Below are 12,765 nucleotides of genomic sequence, written 5' to 3'. Positions count from 1 at the left end.
TGACTCTAACCGCAGTCTATCACCGCAGCGTGTACGTCAGGGACACACCTGAGGCGGAAGCGCAAATTCTGTGTTCACACAGGGAGCCATCCAGGAGGATGTTTTAGATGCTGGCTTGCCTGTTCACGGAGCCACGGATGGTGACGTCAGCAAATGTCCCTTCTATGCTGCCAAAAGAGTAGGTTTATATACATCTCTTTGTATGCATCATGCTGCTATGAGGAACTTTTGTGAAGTGAAATGAAACGCCCTTCTTTTTTTTCTGTTCATGCTGAAATAAAGTGGATTCACTTGGTCTGATGTTTTCGATCACATCTTTATAAAACACCTCATTAGCTTCATACTACAAACCCTATGGGGGGGGAAATGTTTTTTGAGAGAAGATTCCAGACTCATTCACTAGACTGGCACTCAGTAGAGCTCAACAGAGCCGTATAGGTTCATCTCTGATCCATGCAGCTTCCTTCTACCAAGTTGTGTGGTTATTGGTCCAGTAGTTTATTACATAAACCTGTTCACTGAAAAATCAGAGATGAAAACATAACCTCCTTAGCAGAGGTAAAAAAAACTCCACCCATTTATCAATGAAATATCACCAACATTAATAATTATATGATAAGGACATTAAAGATTTTCTTTTATGGACAACTTTAGTTAATCACAAGCTGCACAAACCAGCTTGTGATTAACCCAGCAGCCAGCAGGGGGCAGCCTCAGGACATCACAACAGACTGTGATTCTGCCCAAGTATTTACCATGGGCGAACCAAGGAGGAGGAGCGCTTTTCCCAGCGCTTCTACCTCCTGTGCGTCCCCGGGGTTAGAGGAAGATGGTGGGACGTTAATGTATTGTTTTACATTGCATGTGTCACGTCATGATAGATAAGTCTCCTACGTCGCCTGTACCAGGAGCCGCCCCTGTCACTGGTTATCCTAGCTCGCTGTCTGGCCGGTAACCAGCCCTCCGGACCGCTCCGTGAAGAAGGAGGAGGAGATGTTTCTTTACTAGGACTGCGGCCACTTTATTTCTCGGATATGGTGGTACCGTCACTTCTCCTTATAAACACACTTTTAGCGTCTTTTCCCACAATACCCCTGGTGCACTACGTCACACACTACAAATTTTCCGTAAAGGGGCAGGCCATACTTGCAGCACAACAGCTCTCGGTCTCATATACAGATGGCAAGAGAAAGCAGAGACGCAGACTCAGCAACTACATCCGAGATCCGATGCACCTTATTATTATCTGAGGGATCTTTACACACTGTCTGATAAACATTCCGACAGTAAAGGCAAGGGGTAGTGATGGATAAGGTTTTCTTTAACAAGTTAAGTCTTTCATTCTCACTTTCCACCTTAAAACTATGAAATGAACTGAGCTATGAACTAGTTCAGAATTTAAATGGTGAACTATGAACGTGAACTATTCATGTTTACTTGTATGAACTGAACTTTGAACTAGTTCACGAGAGGTGTGAACTTGCACAACACTGGAGCAAATTATAAATGTATCTCCTTGTGATGGAAACAAGGGATTTAGATTTTCACATCTCTTCTAAACACTTTTCTCAGGGAAATCCCATTATTTTATTTACATATTCTGTAAATCTCAGTATACTTATGCAAGTTCCTGTTCTACCCCATCTTTGATTGTAGAACATCTGATCAATGAGTATTATTCAAATATTTATGGAAACATTCTGCAGGCATCACTGTTACAGCTCGACTTCATTTTCAATGTGTTGCTGCCACCTGCTGGTCAGGATGAACTTTGCAAGCAAAAGGCCCAACACTTGATTGTCACAATAAATAAATAACAGGATATAAGAGTTAAGTCCTTGTCTACAACAAACAACACACTCTTAAATGTTCTTCAAAACTGAATAGGACTAATTACGTTGTAGCTTTTTATCGATATTGTTTTCCAAAATTAATTTACGGTAGTACAGTAGGCTGTATATATTTATAGGACTCCCGTCTGCAAGAGAACTGACATGAACTATTTATTTTCCAGAAAGAAACCACACACACACACACACACACACACACACACACACACACACACACACACACACACACACACACACACACACACACACACACACACACACACACACACACACACACACACACACACACACACACACACACAGTGTTAGAACAAATTGATGAACGTGATGTGTCCTCATTAACTCCAGCTTCCCTCTCAGAGTGAACTTGTCAGAAGGAGCTGGCTAATGTAGGTTCTCAGGCCCTTCTTCAAAACTACTTCTCACTCTGACACAACCTTATTTCTTACTGCTGGACTCATTCATTTCATTAACATGAAGACACCCAATTGTCCTGACCTGTATGTGTTTGAAGTGTTGGAGGAAAAACTAGGGCACCCGGAAGAAACCCACTGAGACAATGAAGAATAATTCATAATTTATTTATTTATCTATATTTAGGTCAAATTGTAGAAAGTAAAGCGTATTATTTTGAGAACATTGGATTTTAAGGAGCATCTCTGACAATTCGGGGGAGCTGTAGTTTCTGTTTTAATCAGGAGGGGTTCATACTGAATGTTTCTTCATTGACGAATTGTGTCTTCGATGTTGGGTCTGTCATTAGATTCAGGTTACCATCGAAATTGCTCCAAACAAAACAAAAACGTGGTCAAACAGACTTGTCACCTGCGAGTTTGCAAAATTACTCAAGATAGAAAAATAAATCCAAATGTATTTCAGATTAACTATGTACAGTGTGGCATTAAAGCTTTTAATATCACAGAAGAACTGCATTCTGTCAGTCCATCATCAGATGGGTCTAACATGGTTCGGATGCAGAGTCCCCCGCCTCTTCCTCCCCCATGTGGACGACACACTGCCTCTTCCTCTGCCCCACTTCCACCACTTCAGCTCCAGGGAGGCTGAGCTTTCTCTTGTAAAGGGATCTGAGGTCACACGGGCTGGGAGATCTCTCCGATGAGCTGTCCATCATCCAGGTAGAGCCCCTTACCACCAGGGTGGGGGGTCCTGGCGTGTTGGGCGTTGAGGATCTCGAAGCGACCAGGCCTGAATCATGAAGTTGCAACTCGATATCCATGGTTTGGGCGCTTGCTTGGGAATCGTTTGTCATTTTTGCTGCAAGATCTCCACAGACTTCCCTGTTGCTGTGGGAGGGCAGAATGTCGAGCTCATAGACCCACAGCTCGGAGTCACTCCCACATTTCATCTGGACGTCCACAGGATGCTGCAGCTGCTGTGTTGTCGCAGGATCTCTCTTCCCATCTTTCATCACGTCTCTGAGGGCAACAGAAGGAGGGTGGTGGAGGATAAATCTCCTGCTGCGGCCCAAGAACCGACGCCCACCTCCTCCTCCTCCTCCTCCTCCTCCTCCTCCTCCTCCTCCTCCTCCTCCTCCTCCTCCTCCTCCTCCTCCTCCTCCCTGCTGCCGTGTTCGCCTGGAGATACTGACATCGAGGTGTGACTCATCAGAATCCTCAGAGCTGCCGTCGTACGGGTCCAAAAACTACAAGTATAAGCACACAGACGATCACATGAACATACAGGAGAGCGGCAGGTTTTTGATACATGCAAGGAGTGTGATAATATTAATACTAACTGTTGTTTTCCTTTTAACAACCTGTCTCACAAGTGCTCCTAGTATTTCTCTACCATTCCCTCCACCTCTCCTCTCTCTCCCCCATTTCTCTCCTCACCCCAACCGGTCGAGGCAGATGGCCGCCTCACACCGAGTCCAGCTCTGGTGTCTTCCTGTTAATAAAGTAGTTTTCTTCTCTCCACAGTCCCAAAGGTCTTACTCCTTGTGTTGGGTTTGTCTACGAGGTCTGAACCACCTTACTAAGATAAGAACCTCGAGATAATGTATGTACGGGATTTGGTGCCGTGCAAATAAGAGTGGATTGAATTACCAAAGAAGAGCAGCCATGTCTTGGTTTCAGGGGCTTCGGTGTCCGACGCAGTGTCTCACTCTCCGGGGCGCTGCTCACACATCCCTGTTCAAGGAGGACGTCAGAGATCTTTGGTTTGTTTGTGAGCAAGATGGCACAAAAACTACAGAAGGGATCACCATGAAGCTTGGTGGAAGGATGTGGGTCAGGAAAGGTGACCATTAAATGTTGGTGTGGTTCCAGGGATGTTGTTTACTTCTTTTTTGACACTATCACTGCTTCACCAGGCCAGGACGGGGACCTGATATCTATGATTGTGTGAGATTTGGTGCAGCTTGATTGAGTTTAAGGAGACTGTTATGCTCCTCATTTTGAAATGAAAAAGCTCAGTGCCTGCTGGTACTGAGGTAACAGATATACAATGTAAAATGTCATTTCTGGAACTGGGCCTAACCTCTTTTTAAGTCATTTAAAATAAACATCACCACTTCTCCTCTTGTGCTCGACTGAACAAAAATTTGGACCATACCATTGTGCTGGTGTCCGACCATCTGGGACTGATTTCTGAGTCGGTGTCCGTGCTGGACTCCACTTTGCACAAGTCCTGACAGGGAACACAGGTCACTACAGTGCACATGCATGTGGGTGAAATGATTCCGATCGGTCGCCGACATGATTCTCTGACACGAGCTGAGCTTATCTCACCATGTATTTGAAAGCAAGTTGCTCCATCTTCTTTGGTGTGTGTCTCTCAGCGGGATCTGCAATAAAAAGAACATTCAAACGCAGCAAATGGACAAACTGCAGGTGCATGTTTTGCTGAAGAAGGTGTTAAATCAAGGCACAGTGATGCTGTAGCAAAATCCCAATCAGATAAATATCTCAGAGTTCATGTTTCAGCATTTAACATTAGTTTTGGGACATTTAAAACTAAAAGAAACCCTGATACCCACCTGGGAGTGAGTCTTCTTCTTCTCCTGCCAGGTGCCTGATGTGAGACCATGTGTTTCCACAGGTGGGAGCACGAGCTGAAAAACACTCGTTCAGACATCTTAACAAAATAAAACGTCCGGTGTTTGCTTTTTCAAAATAAAATATATTTATAGCCCGATTTCTTTATTTAAAGTCTATATTATTGCATGTATGTTTTGGGAATTATATACAATATAGACCTCAGGTTAAAAATGTTTATCGATGTATAGGAAGCTGGATTAAGTATTAAATAATTATTAATTAATCTTTTATGGAGAAGTTTGTATTTCTCTCTCCTTTTCCGAATTTGTTTATTAAATCATTTAGCGTTTCATTTGATTTCATCATCACTTTGTAAATAATCCCTTTTTTCTGTTTTGTTTTTTTCACTTGTTTGTTTAATTTCTCAATTTGTAAAAGCAGATACAATTTTTACAGTGAAATATTTCAGCTATTATCACCAAAATAACCACAAATAAGTGAATTAGTCCGGTTTGTATTGTTTGTATATTAACTATTAGTAACTTGTTGATAAAACGTGTAATCCTACATAGTTCTAGTTCAAATTGGGGACTGTTCATCACAGCCTCCACCTCCACTTCCCCGGTGAACCGTAGGGTGAGGCACCGGGAGCGGAGCACCGGCCTGTCGGTTCCTCGCTCCCCCTCCGCCCGTGCGTAAGATCCGGCCTAGGTGGGGAGGGGGGAGAGGGATGAATGTTAATTTCAAAGATGGCGGCGGAGGGAGGAGGGAAGGAGATGAACGAGATCAAAACTCAGTTCACCACCCGGGAAGGCGTCTACAAGCTCCTCACGCACTCCGAATACAGCCGCCCGAACCGGGTGCCTTTCAACTCGCAGGGCTCCAACCCCGTCAAGGTCTCCTTCGTCAACGTCAACGACCAGTCGGGCAACGGCGACCGGATCTGCTTCAATGTGGGCCGTGAGCTCTACTTCTACATCTACAAAGGCGTCCGGAAGGTAGCGTGCAAGTGTCCGCGGGGGATCCGGGGTACATGCCGGGGCCCACCGGCTGCTGGTCGGGGTGTCCGGGGCACAGTCGGCCGCGTCAAGCGACTCTGGCCGGGGCTTGACTTTCAAATTAGCTTGTTAGCTCGAAGCTAGGGTGTCGGCTAACCAGCGCTATTGGCTAACGCTAGCGAGCCAGCGGCTACACCGAGGCCAGCGGCTAAAGTCCGCTCCCCGGCCGCCTCAACATTGTCCGGAGTCCGGCTGGGTCGCGAGGCTCCTCTCGGTGAAGTTGTCACTTTGATTGATTTGAAGCTGTCAGGGCTGTGGGTGCTGCGGTGAAGGTGGGGGTACACTGACACCTGTCGACGCCCTCGGGCTGACAGGTGTTGACACATCACGGTTGTGGGGCTCGGGACACTCGTTCGGCTAACAGGCTAATTGCTAACGTCAGCCCGTTCATTTAACGACGGTGAGCTCTTAAACACGTCTGACCAACCCGAGCTAACTTCATGTGCTGATTGGGGAAGTGCAACAAGGTGCAACTCCTCCATTTCCCCGGTGTCATCTCTACTCCGTGCGGGTTGTTGTGTCACCAGCACGTCATGGAGTCCACTAACTCGTGACTCGTGACAGTCTGATGGCTTCCTAGTTAAACAGGAGGTCTGTGGACTAGCGGGAGGATCACATGACTGCTTGTTATGATGAGTTGCCCCCAGCGTCCAGGTGCCATGTTTGGAGAATCCTGATGATAAACTGGCTTCTTTCACAAACTGGTTTCGAGCCAAGAGCCCCAGTGCACATGACAGTCTGACTGGAAGCAGCTGACACACAAACATGTGGCTGTCATGTGTCAGATCACATCAACAGACAGGTTCAATTCAAAACTGCCACAAACCAGAGCGTGGAGATAATAGAAACCACGGACTTGACATAAAAATAATGGAAGGTCATAGGTTTTAGTCACAATACATCATCATATTGATTCCTGGGGTTGAATGGCTGTTTCTTTTCTCTGACTGGTTTTTGCTGGAGGTGGCTGCAGGTTTAAAGCTTTAAAAAAAAAAAGGAAGATTGACTCACACAGCTCGTGATGATGCTGCTATTTCTCTTTAGTGCATGTCTGCAACTTTCTTGCTTAAAATGAGTCATCACAGGCTTGTTATTCATGACTTTAGGAGATAATGTCAATGCCATCCTTGCTATCTCCAGGCTTGAGAGCAGTTTTATTTAAAGCTTCTGTACTTGCTTTGACATTTTGTGTCTCCGAGGTGAGACATAAACAACTCGGTGTCCCCTCTACCAGCAGAGGAGGAACCACTGAATCATCATCTTCTTCCACTCAAAGAACTTTCCGTTCTACCGGCAGTGTGAGCTGTAACTCCTTAACAGATGGATCTACTGTTATATTGATTCTTTGCGGTTTAGGTGCAGGTTGTCTCGTTCAAAGCTGTAAAATACTGTTTCCCTGACATTAAGTGTATACTGTAACATATGATGGCTGGCATGTAACCATCAACAGAGAAAAACCATATGCCTCCGTGCTTCCTGATATTGTGTGACCTTCAAGTTATTTGTCACACGTTGGTTACAAGACATTTGAATTGAGAAGGTCTTCTTACAAATCAGGTAAATACCGATGGCTCAGCTGCTGTGGATTTCCCTTTCATTGTGTTTGAGACAAAGCACAGGAACAAAACATGATCGCACAGTCATGTGACAGGTTGAACCTCAGCAGCTTTCCTCGTGTAACAAAGTGCATATACTTGTTTTGGGGGTTTCAAAGATCACATCACTCACCCCGTGTGTGTTTTCCACGTCTTCTCTTGTCAGGCGGCTGACCTGAGCAAGCCCATCGACAAGCGCATCTACAAGGGAACGCAGCCCACCTGCCATGACTTCAACCACCTCACGGCCACGGCAGAGAGCGTGTCCCTGCTGGTGGGTTTCTCAGCGGGACAGGTCCAGCTCATTGACCCCATCAAGAAGGAGACGAGCAAGCTCTTCAACGAGGAGGTGGGTCTCTGAAGCACAGGCGCTGGATTAGAAGAGTTTTGAGTACAGTGTTTACTACAGGGAGCTGGTGCTTGTCAATGGAGGAAAAGATCTTTGGAGTATTCCTCCTGAACTCAAAGATCAATTCTACCTAATCTTGTTAAAAAGTCTTCCTTGTTCTTATGTTGAATTAAAAAAATGTGAATGACAAAACCTGACGAGTGCTTTAAAACCAAATATTACTCAGTGTTGTTAGACCTGAATTGTAAATATTTCCTCATGATATTTTACTGACATTGTCTTTCCCTCTCCCTCTGTTCTCTCCCTCCGTTCTCTCCCTCTGTTCTCTCCCTCCCTTTCTGCCTCTAAAACCTCAACCTACCCTCTCTCCTGCCAGAGACTAATAGACAAGTCCAGAGTAACGTGTGTGAAATGGGTGCCGGGTTCCGAGAGCCTGTTCCTCGTCTCCCACTCCAGTGGAAATATGTACCTGTACAACGTGGAGCATACCTGTGGCACCACAGCACCGCACTACCAGCTGCTCAAACAGGGGGAGAACTACTCTGTGCACACGTGTAAGAGTAAATCCACGCGGAACCCTCTCCTCAAATGGACAGTGGGCGATGGAACTCTGAATGAGTTTGCCTTCTCTCCGGACGGGAAGTTCCTGGCCTGTGTAAGCCAAGACGGCTTCCTACGGGTCTTCAACTTTGATGCTGTAGAGCTTCACGGCACCATGAAGAGCTACTTCGGTGGCTTGCTGTGCGTGTGCTGGAGCCCGGATGGAAAGTACATAGTTGCGGGTGGAGAGGACGATCTGGTGACTGTGTGGTCGTTCTTGGACTGTAGAGTCATCGCCCGAGGTCATGGGCACAAGTCGTGGGTGAGTGTGGTGGCATTCGATCATTACACCACCAGCGTGGAGGAGAGCGACCCGATGGAGTTCAGTGGCAGCGACGAGGACTTCCAGGATCAGATGATCCACTTCGGACGAGACCGGGCCAACAGCACGCAGTCTCGTCTCTCCAAGCGCAACTCCACGGACAGCCGGCCTGTTAGTGTGACATACCGGTTTGGCTCCGTGGGCCAGGACACTCAGCTGTGCCTATGGGACCTCACTGAGGATATCCTTTTCCCACATCTTCCGCTCTCACGGACACGGACACACACTAACGTGATGAATGCTACCAGCCCTCCTCCTGCGGGCGCTACAACAATCACTAACACCTCTAGTAACGCTACTAATGGAAACAACAGTGGTGCCAGTACTCCCGGCATTAACTCTCTCTCCACCGCATTACCGCGCTCCAACAGCCTACCCCACCCAGCTGCCGCCACCACCACCACCACCACCACCACCACGGCAAACAATACCAACAAGGCTGGCAGCGGTGGTGGAATCGGCAGCGGAATTATGGACAGTGCCATCGCCACGGGTGTGAGCAAGTTTGCCACGCTGTCCCTCCACGATAGGAAGGAGCGGCACCCGGAGAAGGACCACAAACGCAACCACAGCATGGGTCACATCAGCAGTAAGAGCAGCGACAAGCTCAACCTGCTGACAAAAACCAAAACGGACCCCGCCAAGACTCTGGGCACGCTGCTGTGCCCGCGCATGGAGGACGTGCCCCTCCTCGAGCCCCTCATCTGTAAAAAGATAGCACACGAGAGACTGACTGTACTCATATTTTTAGAGGACTGTTTAGTGACTGCTTGTCAGGAGGGATTTATTTGCACATGGGCGCGGCCAGGCAAAGTGGTAAGTTCTTTTTAACGTAGGAAATGTGGGGGAATTAGAAGTGGTGGTGTTGTTTGTGAATCTTTAGCCGTCCCAAAACCAATTGATGAAGACCTGTTCTCAAAGCTTAAAACAAACATTCGGAAGAGCATTTTTAGCTTTTATTGTCAGTGTGAGTCTCTGCAGGCAGGAGTAACATATCAGACTTTAGCGTTCAGCTGCTTTCCAGTTAAAGGCCTGTTATTTCTAACTGAGATATAACCAAATGAGATATGACAAATTTAGAGTCTGGCTATTTAATACATTCTGATAAGAAAAGACTTCCTGTGTAGACCTGTGAGGGGAAATATGTTAATCCATATGAGGCATGTTCATTGGTTCATCATAATCATTCCACAATGCATAGCAGCATAGAGAGTCATCTGCCTACACTCTCATGTTTTCAGCTTTTCTGCAAATTGCTACCTTGCCCTAAGAATCTCTCCAGTCTCTCACATGCTTACACCCTAATATGTATAGGTCCCTGAATTCTTTACCCCTTTAGACTGTTTGCTTTGGTCTATGTTTTAAGAGCTTTTGACAGAACGAGACGCACATTAGTCAACACTATGAACCCAGCCAGCAGTGTGAAGGTTAGTTAGTCCAGTGAGGGGGTTACATTTAACCAGTTGGACATTGACAGACACTTGGAGCATTCAGTTAATGTCTCTGAAGTAAAATTCAGAACAACACCATGATATTGTGATGATTTTACGTTGTGCCAAATAATAACCTGTAAGACTATTGTCTATGGATCAGGATCAAACTACCTCGCAGGATTTTTGGACTAAAGTATTGTTTTTAATGTCTTATTGGAAAGAAAATGGAGCAAACAAGATGTAAAATAACCTCATTCTCCGTTTGGGGAAGAATAAAACGTTCAGCCACAACATTGAAACTGGTTTTCGAGCAGCAACCCCCTTTAGCCTCACAGTGATCAATGCTGTTGGGCTGCATGTCTGAGCAATGAAGTGGTTTTTCGTGTAGAGAGAGAGAAAAAAATTTGATGACCGGAGTTCTGACACTGTAGTCCCACCGAAATACAACTGGTGGAGCTATCCATTATCTCTGGCTTTCTGAACCAGAAGATCTGCCGGTTTAACAAAAACACCAAACTGTTTAGAATTCTTCATATATTAAAAGTTTCCTCTGAATTTTGGAGATAAACAATCAGGAATGTGATTTGAAACTTTATTTTGTGGCTATTTTCCATGGTTTTATGGCTTCGCTCCGTCAAAAATACTCCGATAAACCACAACATGAAAACCAGTTTTAATGCTGCTGCTGACCAGTGGATACGAACCACTGAACACAAACAGGTGAATGGGAGGAGGAAGTGGTTGAGCTCAATCTTTGGAGAAAAGTGTGATGAGTATTAAACAATCAGAAAGAGATTCCAACTAACTTTATTTTATGTTGTTAAGGATTCGGTGCTAGAGAGGAGAGAAGCGATAGAACTGTAATAACTGATTCAAGTCAGTGCCCTTGAAAGTCTCCTCAAAGGTCAGAGTAGGTAGTTAATAAACAAGGCAATGGTCCGATCCCGAGTACAAGAGAAGTGCCTTGATCGAGCAAACCTCTCAGAAGCAGCGTTAGTCTCCCAGCGTTCACTCTGCGTCCACTTTGCTGTGCACAGCCTTTGAATCAAGCGCAGGGGACTGTGATGGGGAAAGAGGAGGCTAGAGGCTGACTTTCTTTTCAAAGAGCTATTTGTTGCTTGGTTCTTTTCTTTACTCTCTTTTTTTTATTCTTTTGCTGCAGTATGTGAACTTTCCCAATGCAAATCTCCTTGTTTTCCTTTTTCCAGGGTTTATTGCCATCCCAAAACCAAGCCAGCTCTCCCAGTGGAACAGTAGTATAGCCACAATATTTCTGCTGCTAAAGAACCCTGCAACCCAGAGTCTGATGCTGCTCTTCACCCTGCAAGCATTGCAAGTTTTCCTTTTCTTTTATACCCCTCCTACCTCCCGATTTTTTTGTTTATGGCTTTTCTGTTTTTTTTTTTCCGTTTATCACTCACCTGAGGATTGAAGCAAGAAAAAAAGTGCTGCATTTGTGGAATATGTACTTTTTTTTCCCTTCTGGAGTTTTAACGCATTTTAGATTCTTTTAAAAAATATGTATTTCTTTCACGTCAGATCTCATCGGACTGTTGTCCCCTCTGGAATTCAGGCTTGGCTTTTGCTAGATGCGAACCAGACAAACTGTGGCTTGAGAGTAAAGGGATAGTTCATTTCATTTTCATTATCGGTGTTAACCTTGTGACGTGGCCCAGCCGTGGCCCAGGGGAGGTCACAGACTCCTATGGACTTGGAGTGAACTATCCTTTTATGACCAAGTGCGTGAGCATCTGAAAATTTTGCATCCATCCACATTCACCCTCCACTTCTGTCTGCTCTTGAGTAGAATCCCCCCCCCTTCGATGACTTTGCACTGATTTTGTTTGTTATTTTGTCTGTTTTTATAACTACTCTAATGGAACAAAAAAAGAGAGAGAGGGTTGAGGACTGCCCTGTTACACTCGGCTTTAACATCCTCAATCATGAAATCTGAATCTATCAAGCTTGATGCTGCAATCATAGTCTTTTTAAAGAAAAAAAAAATTGTTTGCACTTAAATTAGTTTATTAGGAGAGAAAATGGCTTTACATTTTTGGGTGTGCTCAGAACTCACTGATGGCTAATACAGTAGGTGATGAAAATGATTTAAAAAAAAACTATTAAAACCTTTATCTATTTAGCATTTATTTTAATATTATTTCAGATTAAAATCTGCTCTGTATCATAATGTGTATATTGTAATAAATTGATCTGATGGGGGCCTAAGCAAACTACCATTACGGCAGTGGAAGTTTTGTCATGATAGTTATATTTCTAAAGCCTAAAGTATACATATTAATAATATTAAAATAATCTTGAATACACTGTTTACTGTTCTTTATTTTTTTTCACCCACATTTACTGTGTTGACACAACAGAGCTGTAATGCCTCTGGCGTGAAAGCAGCTTACGAGGTCACGAAAAGTGTTGCACGCAAATGAGCTGTCAAGTGTGGAAGACTCAGGAAGTCTCACAGAAAATGGTTGAATCTCCTTAGACTCTGTGCCTCAGTCACAAAAATAAGAAAACACGGAACACGATATCCTCCAACATGTCTCA

General features: G+C 45.0%; 1 protein-coding gene across 1 annotated transcript; it reads left to right on the top strand.

Annotated features, from left to right (window-relative positions):
* Window positions 1–5,550: 5,550 nt before the first annotated feature.
* On the top strand, window positions 5,551–12,528 carry wdr20a (WD repeat domain 20a). The gene is made up of 4 exons (XM_053435159.1): window positions 5,551–5,847; window positions 7,669–7,851; window positions 8,228–9,589; window positions 11,415–12,528. Exons 1-4 carry the CDS (start codon window positions 5,584–5,586, stop codon window positions 11,466–11,468), a joined length of 1,863 nt encoding a protein of 620 aa, XP_053291134.1. The 5' UTR covers window positions 5,551–5,583; the 3' UTR covers window positions 11,469–12,528.
* Window positions 12,529–12,765: the final 237 nt, after the last annotated feature.

Source organism: Pleuronectes platessa, chromosome 11 (genome assembly GCF_947347685.1).
Source record: "Pleuronectes platessa chromosome 11, fPlePla1.1, whole genome shotgun sequence".
Classification (NCBI taxonomy): Eukaryota; Metazoa; Chordata; class Actinopteri; order Pleuronectiformes; family Pleuronectidae; genus Pleuronectes; species Pleuronectes platessa.
The sequence above is the reverse complement of the archived record's forward strand: the minus strand, read 5'-3'. Positions and strand labels throughout refer to the sequence as shown.